General features: G+C 37.1%; 1 protein-coding gene across 7 annotated transcripts in view; it reads left to right on the forward strand.

The window, feature by feature from the left end:
• Positions 1-18,722, forward strand: part of unc5db (unc-5 netrin receptor Db) — a 230,153-nt gene that overhangs the window by 150,054 nt on the left and 61,377 nt on the right. For all 7 annotated transcript variants that reach the window (XR_009129570.1, XR_009129572.1, XR_009129571.1 and 4 more), the window contains one exon: positions 11,645-11,816. Coding sequence is in view for 3 of the 7 variants with exons in the window: in XM_058070184.1 (XP_057926167.1) it covers positions 11,645-11,816 (172 nt within the window). In the remaining 4 variants the exon portion in view is untranslated. The remainder of the gene's footprint in view (positions 1-11,644; positions 11,817-18,722) is intronic.

Below are 18,722 nucleotides of genomic sequence, written 5' to 3' on the forward strand. Positions count from 1 at the left end.
GCAGGCAACAACAAACAGTAACAACATATAACACAATGCCAAACTCTGTCCAGCTAATGATAAGATCCAATTAGCGCATATTGACTCATATTGATCGCATTACGAAATATATATATATATATACTGCTGTTTTGACGCTACTGGTGCAGCGGCGTTGAGAGAGGTCTCTCGGAGTATCAAAAGCAAACATAAGAACAAGAATGGTATCTAAGAAGCTCTTCTCCTATTCCATGTGGAAGTGGTAAATTTTTGACTCCTTATTTTGTTTTGTTTTTTCCACTCCCTTTGAGATTGTTTGTTAAGTTTTGGATAGATAAATTAGAGGCTAACTAGTTAGCCTTCTAGCATGCTATGCAACCACGGTCATCTCTTGTGTTCCTGCAGTGATCCCATAGCTTGTGCATTAGCAATGCAGTGTAAACAAACAATAATAGTCATGTAAATGTCACTATAGGGGTGCTATTTCATGTGTAAGTGACTCTAATAATGATTTAAAAACATATCTAAGATATTTTAAACATGATTTCTATGCTGCAAAAAATATTCAAAAATGCTTTAAAAACGACAAAAAATATTTTGGTTATTAATATTGAATCCTACTTTGGTTCCACACCAATTTTTGGCTCCTTATTTTCTTTTTCTTTTTCCACTCCCTTTGAAATTGTTTGTTAAGTTTTGGATAGATAAATTAGAGGCTAACTAGTTAGCCTGCTAGCATGCTATGCAACCATGGTCATCTCTTGTGTTCCTGCAGTGATCCCATAGCTTGTGCATTAGCAATGCAGTGTAAACAAACAATAATAGTCATGTAAATGTCACTATAGGGGTGCTATTTCATGTGTAAGTGACTCTAATAATGATTAAAAAAAAACATATCTAAGATATTTTAAACATGATTTCTATGCTGTAAAAAATATTCAAAAATGTTATAAAAACGACAACAAATATTTTGGTTATTAATATTGAATCCTACATTGGTTCCAGACCAATTTTTGGCTCCTGGCGGAGTTGAGAGAGGTCTGTCGGAGTATCAAAAGCAAACATAAGAACAAGAAGGGAATCTGAGTGAGATTTATTTTCTTCTTTCAAATGAAAAATGGCTGCTCAGAAAAAAAAAATATATATATGCTGCAAAAAGCCAAAGTAGCAAGTCAGTTTGTGGTACGGGCATGCTTTTATTTTAATTGGATGAGACTGACAATAAAGAAAAGTACATTATAAAATACGCCTTACCATCCTTTTGAGCAAAATACCGCAGAAAGGAATTTGAGTTACTTCGAGTTCTCAGGTTTTGAAATACTGGGAGACACCCATTAGATATATTGTTCTCACTCACACAAGTGTAACTTTCACAAATACACAAACTTAACTTTCACTTTCACGCTGGTGTATGCTGGTTTATGCTTATGGACCAGCATAGACCAGCATGGAAATTATGGATAGCATCCTTCTGGAAGATCTACAAAACTTTCGTTCGTCTGGAGACTAGCATGGATTTTAGCTATCATTTAATCTATAGGTTATCGTAACAACAGGAAAGACTAGGGGGCGGGAGCAGGGGGTGCTGGAGCCTATCCCAGCTGTCTTCGGGGTCGTGAGAGGCGGGGTACACCCCGGACTGGTGGCCAGCCAATCACAGGGCACATATAGACAAACAACCATTCACACTCACATTCATGCCTATGGACAATTTGGAGTCGCTATAAAAATAAAAATACTATAATACAATAAAAATACTATAATACAATAAAAATACTATAAAAACCTGCTCTGTGTTAAAATTCTTGGCTTTCTGAAATGGATGAATTGGATTTACATTATTTCTTATTGAAAAAAATTATTTGGTTAGAGTATGTTTTGGTTAGAGTTGGACCTTCAGGAATGGATTCATGATGCTAACCAAGGTTCCGCTGTATTATGATTTCATTCATTCATTCATTCATTTTCTACCGTTTTTTCCTCACGAGGGTCGCGGGGGCGCTGGAGCCTATCCCAGCTGTCTTCGGGGTAGTGAGAGGCGGGGTACACCCTGGACTGGTGGCCAGCCAATCACAGGGCACATATAGACAAACAACCATTCACACTCACATTCATACCTATGGACAATTTGGATTCGCTATAAAAATAAAAATATTATAATACAATAAAAATACTATAAAAACCTGCTCAGTGTTAAAATTCTTGGCTTTCTGAAATGGATGAATTGGATTTACATTATTTCTTATTGAAAAAAAATATTTGGTTAGAGTATGTTTTGGTTAGAGTTGGACCTTCAGGAATGGATTAATAATGCTAACCAAGGTTCCGCTGTATTGTGATTTCATTCATTCATTCATTCATTTTCTACCGTTTTTTCCTCACGAGGGTCGCGGGGGTGCTGGAGCCTATCCCAGCTGTCTTCTCCACCCTGGACTCGTGGCCAGCCAATCACAGGGCACATATAGACAAACAACCATTCACACTCACATTCATACCTATGGACAATTTGGTGTCGCTAATTAACCTAGCATGTTTTTGGAATGTGGGAGGAAACCGGAGTACCCGGAGAAAACCCACGCATGCACGGGGAGAACATGCAAACTCCACGCAGAGATGGCCGAGGATGGGATGGAACTCGGGTCTCGGGTTTCCTCTTTCGACCCAGTCTACCTCTTTACATGCCACCCAGGTCCACCGGTCACTTTCAATAATGCAGCTCAACTAAGGGCTTAGAAGGTTCATGTATAAAGCTTTCATGGTGATGACAAATAGACTTGAGAACATGGCCAGCCAACCTCACACACCGGACTGCAGCAGACCTGCTTCTCACAAGGCAGGTGTTGCATTCACTGCCAGACGAGGCTCTGCACTGTCAGCTGATGGATCGCAAACTCTCTTGCTGTTGACATAACCAAGAAAATGACTTTGAGCTAAGAGTTCATAGGGAGGATTATGAAGTGGCGGTGCTCAAAGGCTTGAGAGTAACTCAGGCAATCAGAAATGGCTTTTTTTTTTTTTGCTGAGTAGCTTATATGCTTACATAACATGTTCTTCGTGAAATATGAAATTGTTCTTTTCATTGTACAAGGAAAACTGAAAGTAGGAGGAAAGGTTTGTGGTGCATTTGGAAATAAATATATATTGCATACTGTATATATATTTTAGTTGGGGAAAATATCAAATAATATCGTCTTCTTCTCAGCCGTAGCAATCCTTCATTCTATTACGGTATATCAAAAATTAATAAATTATTGCTGTTTCGTGGATGATTATCGCCCATTATTGGTTAAATATGAAATATTGAAAGACATGACAAAGAAGCTCTTCTCCTATTCCATGTGGAAGTGGTAAATTTTTGACTCCTTATTTTGTTTTGTTTTTTTCCACTCCCTTTGAGATTGTTTGTTAAGTTTTGGATAGATAAATTAGAGGCTAACCAGTTAGCCTGCTAGCATGCTATGCAACCATGGTCATCTCTTGTGTTCCTGCAGTGATCCCATAGCTTTTGCATTAGCAATGCAGTGTAAACAAACAACAATAGTCATGTAAATGTCACTATAGGGGTGCTATTTCATGTGGAAGTGACTCTAATAATGATTAAAAAACATAAATGCTAGAAAAACAAGAAAAAATATTTTGGTTATTAATATTGAATCCTACTTTGGTTCCACACCAATTTTTGGCTCCTTATTTTCTTTTTCTTTTTCCACTCCCTTTGAAATTGTTTGTTAAGTTTTGGATAGATAAATTAAAGGCTAACTAGTTAGCCTGCTAGCATGCTATGCAACCATGCTCATCTCTTGTGTTCCTGCAGTGATCCCATAGCTTGTGCATTAGCAATGCAGTGTAAACAAACAACAATAGTCATGTAAATGTCACTATAGGGGTGCTATTTCATGTGTAAGTGACTCTAATAATGATTAAAAAACATATCTAAGATATTTTAAACATGATTGCTATGCTGTAAAAAAATATTCAAAAATGCTTTAAAAACGACAAAAAATATTTTGGTTATTAATATTGAATCCTACTTTGGTTCCAGACCAATTTTTGGCTCCTTATTTTCTTTTTCTTTTTCCACTCCCTTTGAAATTGTTAAGTTTTGGATAGATAAATTAGAGGCTAACTAGTTAGCCTGCTAGCATGCTATGCAACCATGGTCATCTCTTGTGTTCCTGCAGTGATCCCATAGCTTGTGCATTAGCAATGCAGTGTAAACAAACAATAATAGTCGTGTAAATGTCACTATAGGGGTGCTATTTCGTGTGTGACTCTAATAATGATTAAAAAACATATCTAAGATTTTTTTAAAAAGGTTTCTATTCTGTAAAAAATATTCAAAAATGCTAGAAAAACAAGAAAACATATTTTGGTTATTAATATTGAATCCTACTTTGGTTCCACACCAATTTTTGGCTCCGTATTTTGTTTTTCTTTTTCCACTCCCTTTGAAATTTTTTGTTAAGTTTTGGATAGATAAATTAGAGGCTAACTAGTTAGCCTGCTAGCATGCTATGCAACCATGGTCATCTCTTGTGTTCCTGCAGTGATCCCATAGCTTGTGCATTAGCAATGCAGTGTAAACAAGCAATAATAGTCATGTAAATGTCACTATAGGGGTGCTATTTCATGTGTAAGTGACTCTAATAATGATTAAAAAACATATCTAAGATATTTTAAACATGATTGCTATGCTGTAAAAAATATTCAAAAATGCTATAAAAACAAGAAAAAATATTTTGGTTATTAATATTGAATCCTACTTTGGTTCCACACCAATTTTTGGCTCCGTATTTTGTTTTTCTTTTTCCACTCCCTTTGAAATTTTTTGTTAAGTTTTGGATAGATAAATTAGAGGCTAACTAGTTAGCCTGCTAGCATGCTATGCAACCATGGTCATCTCTTGTGTTCCTGCAGTTATCCCATAGCTTGTGCATTAGCAATGCAGTGTAAACAAACAATAATAGTCATGTAAATGTCACTATAGGGATGCTATTTCATGTGTAAGTGACTCTAATAATGATTAAAAAACATATCTAAGATTTTTAAAAAAGGTTTCTATTCTGTAAAAAATATTCAAAAATACTTTAAAAATGACAAAAAATATTTTGGTTATTAATATTGAATCCTACTCTGGTTCCACACAAATTTTTGGCTCCTTATTTTCTTTTTCTTTTTCCACTCCCTTTGAAATTGTTTGTTAAGTTTTGGATAGATAAATTAGAGGCTAACTAGTTAGCCTGCTAGCATGCTATGCAACCATGGTCATCTCTTGTGTTCCTGCAGTGATCCCATAGCTTGTGCATTAGCAATGCAGTGTAAACAAACAATAATAGTCATGTAAATGTCACTATAGGGGTGCTATTTCATGTGTAAGTGACTCTAATAATGGTTAAAAAACATATCTAAGATATTTTAAACATGATTGCTATGCTGTAAAAAATATTCAAAAATGCTAGAAAAACAAGAAAAAATATTTTGGTTATTAATATTGAATCCTACTTTGGTTCCACACCAATTTTTGGCTCCGTATTTTGTTTTTCTTTTTCCACTCCCTTTGAAATTGTTTGTTAAGTTTTGGATAGATAAATTAAAGGCTAACTAGTTAGCCTGCTAGCATGCTATGCAACCATGGTCATCTCTTGTGTTCCTGCAGTGATCCCATAGCTTGTGCATTAGCAATGCAGTGTAAACAAACAATAATAGTCATGTAAATGTCACTATAGGGGTGCTATTTCATGTGTAAGTGACTCTAATAATGATTAAAAAACATATCTAAGATATTTTAAACATGATTTGTATGCTGTAAAAAATATTCAAAAATGCTTTAAAAACGACAAAAAATATTTTGGTTATTAATATTGAATCCTACTTTGGTTCCAGACCAATTTTTGGCTCCTAATTTTGTTTTTGTTTTTCCACTCCCTTTGAAATTGTTTGTTAATTTTCGGATAGATAAATTAGAGGCTAACTAGTTAGCCTGCTAGCATGCTATGCAACCATGCTCATCTCTTGTGTTCCTGCAGTGATCCCATAGCTTGTGCATTAGCAATGCAGTGTAAACAAACAATAATAGTCATGTAAATGTCACTATAGGGGTGCTATTTCATGTGCAAGTGACTCTAATAATGATTAAAAAACATATCTAAGATATTTTAAACATGATTTCCATGCTGTAAAAAATATTCAAAAATGATATAAAAACGACAAAAAATATTTTGGTTATTAATATTGAATCCTACTTCGGTTCCAGACCAATTAACTGCAATATTTAGTATACTATATACTGTATCCTAAAATATTCAATATTGCCAGCACTTCTATCCAGCACAGCGAGATTCAGCCTGCACAGATCATGTGATCACAACAGCGTCTGCCAGAGTGTTTAACAAGCAGCAGGAGTCATGTCGGCTATGTGGCGGTAATTTTGGTTAAAGTTTAAAAAGACGTCCCTGCTGAGTGCACAACATGTCATGCACAAGTTTACTGTGGTGGCACAGAACCAGGAAAATGTAATATGACCCGTCTCATCACACATTTGAGCAGTGAGGACCACCACCACGAAGACCGCTGCTCCCTCAATCATCCGACGCAGTTTGAAACTCAAGCATGAGAAACTCCCACAGGAGAGTAAAAAGTCAATGCCTATAACAGAAAACAGACAGTAATGTCATGTTTACCTTTAATTGAGCACCATAAACCTTGCCACGTTGTCGATAAAAATGACCCAAGATGCTAATTAAGTTTGACTAATTTCACTTGAAAGCCTTTTCTAATCTTTCACATGATCCATGCTGATCGTGGATCGATATCGGTATTGATCAATATTCAAGGCTGCAATATTGGTACGGTATCCGAGGTGAAAAACATGTCAGGCACACCCTTAGTTGTGATGATATGTAGTATTCCACACTGGTCAGGTGTCAGTAATGTACATTACAAGTACTGTAATGTTCAGTGAGACACACAAGCGCTAGTATTGATCTCCATAACAACAGGCTTTTATTGCGGGCAAACTTTGGACACCCGACGCCACTTCCTGTTTGTGCCGCCGGTACACATTTACAGCAACACACACCAGCATGAGTCACATGTATGTCTTAAATGGCTCATATATGTTGACTATGTTGGGTAATATGAGGGTAAAGGTGACTATAGGGGTGTTACATTTCATGCCTAGAGAGCTCCAATAATGTTAAAAAATGTATTCAGAAGAACGTAAAAATATTTTCTATGCTCCGGCTATGATCATTTTTAGTTTATAATAAAGAATGCAAGGTGAACGAGTGGTTAGCGCGAGGGGACCCGTGTTCGATTCCACCCTCGGGCATCTCTGTGTGGTGTTTGCATGTTCTCCCCGTGCATGTGTGGGTTTTCTCCGGGTACTCCGGTTTCCTCCCACATTCCAAAAACATGCTAGAATAGTCAATGGGGCATGCCCAGTAAAGCGTAAACACCAATATCATGTGATACCGACTTAACAGTAACACAGTAACAGTAACAGGTGGACGTAACAGTCCACCTGGTATTATTGTATCTGTAAAATTGTCATGCAATTTGCTATTATTATTTATTATTTTATATTTAAATATTGTAAAAATAAAAAAATATTATAATAATTAAAATAAAATTAAAATAATAATTATTATATTATTATTATGTAAAATATGCAAATATAACAATATTATTATATATAATTAATATAATAATTAACATTAATATAATAAATATAATAATCATAATAGTTATAATAATAATATAATAATTATTATTTTAATTTTTATTATTATTATGTGCTTGTGTCTCTTTTTTCAGGAGCACTTTGTAAACAACAGACCATGTCAAACAACGAAATTGATACAACCATCAAAAGGTTGGCTCAGGCCATGATGCCAGGTTGTATGTTGAGTTTAAATTAAATACTTTGGAAAGATTGGGCGGGCCGTATTCAAACACTTGGCGGGCCGGATGTGGCCCCCGGGCCGTAGTTTGCCCACCCCTGGTTTAGATTCTGTTCCACAGATGGCGCTAATGCACACCAAAGCTGCTTGCCAACCGCCAATAAACAAGAGAAGAAGAAGAAGAAGTGTGACAACTTTGCGTTTGAGCCTCAATCGGATTGGGGAAAGGAGTATTCCACCCATGGGAATCCCATTATATATTCATTGGGATTGGCACTTTTCTTTGGGAATGAGGTGTATACAAAGGTTACATTCTTTCCGATTGAGGAAGTAACCCGAATGGAATTGGAATATTTGGGTCCATGTAAACGTGGATATTGTCTTTGCACTGCTGAAGCACAAACAACAGCAGCCTAATGAGGAGTTATGCAAACAGGTGGGCTGAAAACAAGACATGCCTTTAGGCAGGACTCCTTGCCCTGCGTGTACGCTCGCGCTCTAGCGTTGAAACTTCTGGATTTGCTTCCCAGCACAGGTCAAAGTCGTAGCGATTTGCTGGCGAGCTGCAGTGTGTTCATTAAAAGAGGCTTAGAACAAACAAGAGTCGACAGTGAACATAGCTTGGAGTGAAGGAAAAGCGGCAAAAGGGAGTCCAAACAGGAGGGAATAGTTCTTTAGCATAACTTTCAAAGATGGAATCAGACACAGATGAGGTAAGAATACAAATTCTGTTGGAATCATCGACGTTCATGACACATAGATGTCAGATTTTTTTTATCAGGGCTTGTATAACTCAATCTACTTTTTACTTAAAAACTAAAAACACCACTCAAAGGGTGTTAAATGAGGTTGGCTGCCATTCGTTCAAATGGCCATCTATTGTGATCCCAAGAAATGTATTTTCCTTCACAATTGTGACACAATTGATTTTATTTTTCCATTATATTTTCCCAATACATTATATATTATAAATACATGGAATAATATATTTTTGTACATATATTATACAATATATTATATATTCATGTAATATATATGGCAATATATTACATAATATATATATATATTGAAATATATTAAATCCAAATATATAATATATGAGTTTATATATCCCAAATGATATGCAATATTTTTTATTACCCAACATAGTCAACATATACAGTAAACCTCGGATATACGTATCGGATTCAATTGTTCCCACTGGTTTTGTCCGATATAAGCGAGATCCGTTATATGCGTATACCGGAAAATGTCCGTTTTACGCATATATCGGATTTATATCCGGTATATGAGTAAATGGGATTTTATCCGTTATAAAAAGGCACTTCCTTGACTATGTTTCCAATGTACCTGGACGCGCAGGCAACGCTGCAAACGCTGCAAATGACGTCGTATAGCGGCCTGTCACGATTCGGCGAATCGGAGCGCCACGATGCGGCCATCCGATATATGCCAGGGAAATTTCATGGAAATGCATTGGAACGGGACTGGAGATTTTGTCCGAAATAGGCGAAATCCGTTATAAAAAATCCGATATATGCAATGAATTTTTATTGGAAATGCATTACAGAAAAATCTGTTCTTTTTTATCTGTCCGTTGTGAGCGAATTTCCGATATATCCGAGTCCGATATATCCGAGGTTTACTGTGTATATATATATATGTTAGCACCTAGCATGTTTTTGGAATGTGGGAGGAAACCGGAAAAAAACCCACGCATGCACGGGGAGAACATGCAAACTCCACACAGAGATGGCCGAGAGTGGAATTGAACCTTGGTCTCCTAGCTGTAAGGTCTGCGCGCTAACCACTATACCACCGTGCGAAGGATTACTACACTCATATTTACTGATGTTTGTTAAATTCTAGTTTGTTTCATGTTTGGGTCAAATGTTCATCTCAAAATTAAAATTGAAAGAATAGTGGTCTTCCACAGAAAACAGGGAAGGAAAAGAAAAAATGTTCTTCAAATAATGATTTCCTGTGATGGTGGGGTGGTGTGTGTACCTTCCAGCTGTGTGTATTGTCATTAGGGCACCAAAGAACTCCAACTGAAACTTTCACTGTAACTTTTTCACTGTCATGCGGTTCTTTTAAATAACAGCAAAACACTCTTTTTAATAGAAGAATAGAAGTTACCACCTATGTAATACACAGTGGCAAAAGTCATGGGATTACTCCGTTATAAAAAACGTAATTAGATACCAGGGAAGGTAATTATTCTGTTTTGACATGTTGTTCAACTGTTTACTAATAGTTGCGAACAATGCAGTTGTAACAATGTTACATAATAATGCGGCATAGGTCACTATTGGTAAAAATAACAACATTGTAAGGTTGGAAATAGTAATTAATTCGATTACCCGTGACTGGAAAACAATAACGGCGTGAGTCATGTGGTTATTTTTAACGCCGTTACTCCCAACACGGATAATAAACAGGTACAAAAACCATAAAGAAGTCTAATGACAATGATTTCTTCCCTTATGAAAAGAACATATATTTATCAATATATTACTTTAAATATATTGTATTATATTATAATATATTAGATTATTTATTTTTCCTGCTTTCCTAATATAGTTTTATTTTATTTTATTTTATTTTATTTTATTTTATTTTATTTTATTTTATTTTATTTTATTTTATTTTATTTTATTTTATTTGTAGAGAAGTCTTGTAGAGAAGTATTGGATGACATTTTTAGCTAATTGGTTATTTTTAGCCTTATGCATTATTTTAGCTGTTTGAAGATGAACTATATCAGCAAGTTGAAGTATTAGTGATTTTAGAAATAAGGAGTTAGTATGTTCTCTGTAGGCGGCATTATGAATTATCCTTACTGGCCTTTTTTGCAGTACATTTAGCGAGTGAAGATTGCTTTTATAGTTATTAGCTCATATTTCCACACAATAAGTAAGATATGGTAGAAGCAGAGAGCAATAAAGAGTGTGGAGTGATTTCTGATTGAGAACAAAGTTTGCTAATATTTAAATATTTGTAATATGAGGTTTCATGCTCATATTTTTATCCATTGTGATCCCTAGAAATGTATTTTCCTTCACAATTGTGACTCAATTGATTTTATTTTCCATTATATTTTCCCAATACATTATATATTAAAATACATGGAATATTATATTTTTGTACATATATTATACAATATATTATATATTCATGTAATATATATGGCAATATATTACAGAATATACAAATGATGCCGCTTTCAATATATTGAAATATATTAAATCCAAATATATAATATATGAGTTTATATATCCCAAATTATATGCAATTTTATATATGTAAAAATATAGTCCTTTTTTTGGTCTTGATCGCAAGATATTTTTTATATGTATCAATATATACACATATATGATCTATGCATATATTGTAATATATTGGAAAATATAAACATAAGATCCCATATATGGAAATATATGTCCTAATACATTGCATTATATTTGCTAATATACTGCAATATTTTTTTTTTCCATAAGGGTTATAGCATTGATGTACTTTCCAATCTGATACTGAGTAAAATTCACACTGGTATCATGAGTACTGATCTGATATCGATATATTGTGCAAATACCGAGTGTGGAAAAAAATGCCACCATTTCAACAGACTGCGTTTAAGTGCATCCACGCGGAAAAAAATAGCAAAGTATCGATATTTTGATTTGAGAATCGATTTATCAGTGTTAATATTTCATGATTTGTACATGCAAATGACTTTTCCTTTTATTTGTAATCCCGTTTAGTGTCAATACACTGCAAGGCTATGAAATCCTCCTGAGCCCAGAGGTGACGTACGGTCCTCCCGGTCGGGACCTATCCTGTCCAGTGGTCATGACCATGGCTCACTGCGCTGAGGTGGACTCTGAGAATTGGAACATCCAGCTCAAGAGGAGGACCCGGGACAGTAAATGGGAGGTGAGAGGCACACGGCTGTGAAGTAAAGTTCAAAAGTTTAGAGCTTTGCTTTGCTCTGACATGATTCTTCTTTAGTGTCTGTTTCTATTCTGTGTTTGGCAGTGAAAACTGTCTCAACACTTTAATGTTGCCATTATTTCTTATGGTGCAAAGCCTGGTGCGCTACAAGAGGTATGCGATAAAGCCATGGATGAAACAGTCAAAATGTCTGATTACAGCAGGAACATCTCTATCTTGATGCAATATTATTGCACATCAATAGATCTGTGACAAATGGTAATGGTAATGGTTTTATTTCATTTGAAATATGCATCAGATTACAATTGAACGCATCGCATAATCAGTTCCCAGCTCCACATGTCCAAAAGGAGTAGGAAGAAGCAAAACAAAAAAATCCTACCCCTCCATCTGGTACTTTTACAATCAGTAACTGTTACATTTGTTCACTTCCTGCTTTCCTAATATAGTTTTTATTTTATTTTATTTTATTTTATTTTATTTTATTTTATTTTATTTTATTTTATTTTATTTTATTTTATTTTATTTTATTTTATTTTATTTTATTTTATTTTATTTTATTTTATTTTATTTTATTTTATTTTATTTTATTTTATTTTAGTTTATTTTAGTTTATTTTAGTTTATTTTATTTGTAGAGAAGTCAGAGAAGTATTGGATGACATTTTCAGCTAATTGGTTATTTTAGCTTCCTGCTTTCCTAATATAGTTTTATTTAATTTTATTTAATTTCATTTCATTTCATTTCATTTCATTTCATTTCATTTTATTTTATTTTATTTTATTTTATTTTATTTTATTTTATTTTATTTTATTTTATTTTATTTTATTTTATTTTATTTTATTTTATTTTATTTTATTTTATTTTATTTGTAGAGACGTCTTGTAGAGAAGTATTGGATGACATTTTTAGCTAATTGGTTATTTTAGCTAATGGTTTTATTTCATTTGAAATATGCATCAGATTACAATTGAATGCATCCCATAATCAGTTCCCAGTTCCACATGTCCAAAAGGAGTAGGAAGAAGCAAAGCTTATTAAATCCTACCCCTCCATCTGGTACTTTTACAATCAGTAACTGTTACATTTGTTCACTTCCTGCTCTCCTAATATAGTTTTATTTCATTTTATTTTATTTTATTTTATTTTATTTGTAGAGAAGTCTTGTAGAGAAGTATTGGATGACATTTTCAGCTAATTGGTTATTTTATTTTATTTTATTTTATTTTATTTTATTTTATTTTATTTTATTTTATTTTATTTTATTTTATTTTATTTTATTTTATTTTATTTGTAGCTAATTGGTTATTTTTAGCCTTATGCATTATTTTAGCTGTTTGAAGATGAACTATATCAGCAAGTTGAAGTATTTGTGATTTTACAAATAAGGATGTATGTTCTCTGTAGGCGGCATGATGAATTATCCTTACTGACCTTTTTTTTGCAGTACATTTAGCGAGTGAAGATTACTTTTATAGTTATTAGCCCATATTTCCACACAATAAGTAAGATATGGTAGAATCAGAGAGCAATAAAGAGTGTGGAGTGATTTCTGATTGAGAACAAAGTTTGCTAATATTTAAATATTTGTAATTTTCATCTATTGTGATCCCCAGAAATTTATTTTCCTCCACAAATTGTGACTCAATTGATTTTTATTTTTTTTATTTTTTTGGTCAGGATCTTTGAATCATCTGCCTCTGGGTTTCCGCTTAAAATATATCTAACTTGGTTTAATAGTTTTTTTTATTAGTTCAATAATATCCTTGTCCCTACATGCTCGCATCAATGTGCAACCAGGCAAACTCTGCTCGAAAAAAAAAACAAAAACCAAATGAAGCAACAGCTGCTGATGTTTTCACACCTCTCGACCATAATGATATCTGTTTGGGTTTATCTCGGACAATGAAGCCCATCTGTTTTTGCAGCCTATGCAACTCTGGTAACTCAATTGGGGACATTGCACGACTTTTTAGAATACGGCAATATTACACAAGACCCACACAGTCTTCTGTCTATGTGGCATATTTGTTCAATTACGCCAATGACATAACTTGCTGTCAAACAATTAAGATCTGTAATCAATTTAATCACAAAGTTGCTGCAGATTAATTTAATCAAAATTAACTATAATACATTTTTGAATTTATATAATCAGGTTTGGGGCTGCGCGGTGGTCGAGTGGTTAGCACGCAGACCTCACAGCTAGGAGACCAGTGTTCAATTCCACCCTCGGGCCATCTCTGTGTGGAGTTTGCATGTTCTCCCCGTGCATGCGTGGGTTTTCTCCGGGTACTCCGGTTTCCTCCCACATTCCGAAAAACATGCTAGGTTAATTAGCGACTCCAAATTGTCCATAGGTAGGACATCCTCGTCTCTCAGACTGGAGCCGTCCTACTTAGTCTTGAACATAAAACTAAACGAGAGCCGTCCTACCTTGTCTCTCAAATTAGAGCTGTCCTACCTAGTTTCGAACATGAGACTAAACAAGGGCCGTTCTACCTTGTCTCTCAGACTGGAGATGTCCTACCTAGTCTCGAACATGAGACTAAACGAGAGTCGTCCTTCCATGTCTCTCAAATTACAACTGTCCTACCTAGTCTCGAACATGAGACTAAACGAGAGCCGTCCTACCTAGTCTCGAACATGAGACTAAATGAGATCCGTCCTACCTCATCTCTCAGACTGGAGTTGTCCTACCTAGTCTCGAACATGACACTAAACGAGAGTCGTCCTTCCTTGTCTCTCAAATTACAACTGTCCTACCTAGTCTCGAACATGAGAATAAACGAGAGCCGTTCTACCTTGTCTCTCAGACTGGAGCTGTCCTAACTAGTCTTGAACATGAGACTAAACAAGGGCCGTTCTACCTTGTCTCTCAGACTGGAGATGTCCTACCTAGTCTCAAACATGAGACTAAATGAGATCCGTCCTACCTCAGCTCTCAGACTGGAGTCGTCCTACCTAGTCTCGCACATGAGACTAAACGAGAGTCGTCCTTCCTTGTCTCTCAAATTACAACTGTCCTACCTAGTCTCGAACATGAGACTAAACGAGAGCCGTCCTACCTAGTCTTGAACATGAGACTAAATGAGATCCGTCCTACCTCATCTCTCAGACTGGAGTCGTCCTACCTAGTCTCGAACATGAGACTAAACGAGAGTCGTCCTTCCTTGTCTCTCAAATTACAACTGTCCTACCTAGTCTCGAACATGAGACTAAACGAGAGCCGTTCTACCTTGTCTCTCAGACTGGAGCTGTCCTAACTAGTCTTGAACATGAGACTAAACAAGGGGCGTTCTACCTTGTCTCTCAGACTGGAGATGTCCTACCTAGTCTCAAACATGAGACTAAATGAGATCCGTCCTACCTCATCTCTCAGACTGGAGTCGTCCTACCTAGTCTCGAACATGAGACTAAACGAGAGTCGGCCTTCCTTGTCTCTCAAATTACAACTGTCCTACCTAGTCTTGAATATGAGACTAAACGAGAGCCGTCCTACCTAGTCTCGAACATGAGACTAAACGAGAGTCGTCCTTCCTTGTCTCTCAAATTACAAATGTCCTAGCTAGTCTCGAACATGAGAATAAACGAGAGCCGTTCTACCTTGTCTCTCAGACTGGAGCTGTCCTACCTAGTCTCGAACATGAGACTAAAGGAGAGCCGTCCTACCTAGTCTCGAACATGAGACTAAACGAGAGTCGTCCTTCCTTGTCTCTGAGACAAATGGCGGCACGGCGGGCTAGTGGTCAGCGCGCAGACCTCACAGCTAGGAGACCAGGGTTCAATTCCACCCTCGGCCATCTCTGTGTGGAGTTTGCATGTTCTCCCCGTGCATGCGTGGGTTTTCTCCGGGTACTCCGGTTTCCTCCCACATTCCAAAAACATGCTAGGTTAATTAGCGACTCCAAATTGTCCATAGGTAGGACATCCTCGTCTCTCAGACTGGAGCCGTCCTACTTAGTCTTGAACATAAAACTAAACGAGAGTCGTTCTACCTTGTCTCTCAAATTAGAGCTGTCGTACCTAGTTTCGAACATGAGAATAAACGAGAGCCGTTCTACCTTGTCTCTCAGACTGGAGATGTCCTACCTAATCTCAAACATGAGACTAAATGAGATCCGTCCTACCTCATCTCTCAGACTGGAGTCGTCCTACCTAGTCTCGAACATGAGACTAAACGAGAGTCGTCCTTCCTTGTCTCTCAAATTACAACTGTCCTACCTAGTCTCGAACATGAGACTAAACGAGAGCCGTTCTACCTTGTCTCTCAGACTGGAGCTGTCCTAACTAGTCTTGAACATGAGACTAAACAAGGGGCGTTCTACCTTGTCTCTCAGACTGGAGATGTCCTACCTAGTCTCAAACATGAGACTAAATGAGATCCGTCCTACCTCATCTCTCAGACTGGAGTCGTCCTACCTAGTCTCGCACATGAGACTAAACGAGAGTCGTCCTTCCTTGTCTCTCAAATTACAACTGTCCTACCTAGTCTCGAACATGAGACTAAACGAGAGCCGTCCTACCTAGTCTCGAACATGAGACTAAATGAGATCCGTCCTACCTCATCTCTCAGACTGGAGTCGTCCTACCTAGTCTCGAACATGAGACAAAACGAGAGTCGTCCTTCCTTGTCTCTCAAATTACAACTGTCCTACCTAGTCTCGAACATGAGAATAAACGAGAGCCGTTCTACCTTGTCTCTCAGACTGGAGCTGTCCTAACTAGTCTTGAACATGAGACTAAACGAGAGCCGTCCTACCTAGTCTCGAACATGAGACTAAACGAGAGTCGTCCTTCCTTGTCTCTCAAATTACAACTGTCCTACCTAGTCTCGAACATGAGAATAAACGAGAGCCGTTCTACCTTGTCTCTCAGACTGGAGCTGTCCTACCTAGTCTCGAACATGAGACTAAACGAGAGCCGTCCTACCTAGTCTCGAACATGAGACTAAACGAGAGTCGTCCTTCCTTGTCTCTCAGACTGGAGCTGTCCTACCTAGTCTCGAACATGAGAATAAACGAGAGCCGTTCTACCTTGTCTCTCAGACTGGAGCTGTCCTACCTAGTCTCGAACATGAGACTAAACGAGAGCCGTCCTACCAAGTCTCGAACATGAGACTAAACGAGAGTCGTCCTTCCTTGTCTCTCAAATTACAACTGTCCTACCTAGTCTCGAACATGAGAATAAACGAGAGCCGTTCTACCTTGTCTCTCAGACTGGAGCTGTCCTACCTAGTCTCGAACATGAGACTAAACGAGAGCCGTCCTACCTAGTCTCGAACATGAGACTAAACGAGAGTCGTCCTTCCTTGTCTCTCAAATTACAACTGTCCTACCTAGTCTCGAACATGAGAATAAACGAGAGCCGTTCTACCTTGTCTCTCAGACTGGAGCTGTCCTACCTAGTCTCGAACATGAGACTAAATGAGAGCCGTCCTACCTAGTCTCGAACATGAGACTAAACGAGAGTCGTCCTTCCTTGTCTCTCAGACTGGAGCTGTCCTACCTAGTCTCGAACATGAGAATAAACGAGAGCCGTTCTACCTTGTCTCTCAGACTGGAGCTGTCCTAACTAGTCTTGAACATGAGACTAAACGAGAACAGTCCTACCTAGTCTCTGAGACAAATGGCGGCACGGCGGGCTAGTGGTTAGCGCGCAGACCTCACAGCTAGGAGACCAGGGTTCAATTCCACCCTCGGCCATCTCTGTGTGGAGTTTGCATGTTCTCCCCGTGCATGCGTGGGTTTTCTCCGGGTATTCCGGTTTCCTCCCACATTCCAAAAAACATGCTAGGTTAATTGGGTATGAATGTGAGTGTGAATGGTTGTTTGTCTATATGTGCCCTGTGATTCGCTGGCGACCAAAGACCGCTGGGATAGGCTCCAGTATACACACGATCCTAAATTAAATGACATACATACAAGCATATAAAGAAGTTAACCTCAGTATAATAAAACTAAAATAAATCAAACTACCCCAGATGTATCAAGGCTTTTTTTAATGTCAGTCGGATTTATGGATTATTCTTTATAACATCATAGCACAGCAAAATTCTTAGCTACTGTTTTTTTTTTTATAGCTACTGCTGGAAACAAGCCACTGTGTATAATCTTTATTCAAAAAAATACAGAGGCTACAAGTCCTTGTAAGCCACGGGAGCTTACTCAAGTGCTCACTATTCAGTGCGGCGTGCATTCAGGTTTACGTTCTGGAGAGTGACGCGCATTCAGATTAGATCCGCAAAGTCTTGCTCTTCTTGCTGTTTCTCTTCATTTTTCCATTATAGTCAGTTTGATTTACTTTGAAAGCACTTTCACTTGACATACTGTATATTGTAATTTATATCATTGTAACTACCAATCATTATTCTTTAGTTATATATATATATTAGTTGTATAGTGTAATAAATGATCATTGATAAATGATCTTTTTGCGTTGACTATGGCCCATTATTGGTAAAAAAAAATATATTGAAATACAAGTCGTATGTAGTATTCTGGTCACTAGGTGTCAGTAATGGCACAAAACATTGATGGGACTAATGGTATTATTCATTCATTCATTTTCTACCGCTTATCCTCACGAGGGTCAAGGGGGTGCTGGAGCCTATCCCAGCTGTCTTGGGGCGAGAGGCGGGGTACACCCTGGACTGGTGGCCAGCCAATCACAGGGCACATATAGACAAACAACCATTCACACTCACATTCATACCTATGGACAATTTGGAGTCGCTAATTAACCTAGCATGTTTTTGGAATGTGGGAGGAAACCGGAGTACCCGGAGAAAACCCACGCATGCACGGGGGAGAACATGCAAACTCCACACAGAGATGGCCGAGGGTGGAATTGAACCCTGGTCTCCTAGCTGTGAGGTCTGTGCGCTAA

Source organism: Doryrhamphus excisus, chromosome 4 (genome assembly GCF_030265055.1).
Source record: "Doryrhamphus excisus isolate RoL2022-K1 chromosome 4, RoL_Dexc_1.0, whole genome shotgun sequence".
NCBI lineage: Eukaryota > Metazoa > Chordata > Actinopteri > Syngnathiformes > Syngnathidae > Doryrhamphus > Doryrhamphus excisus.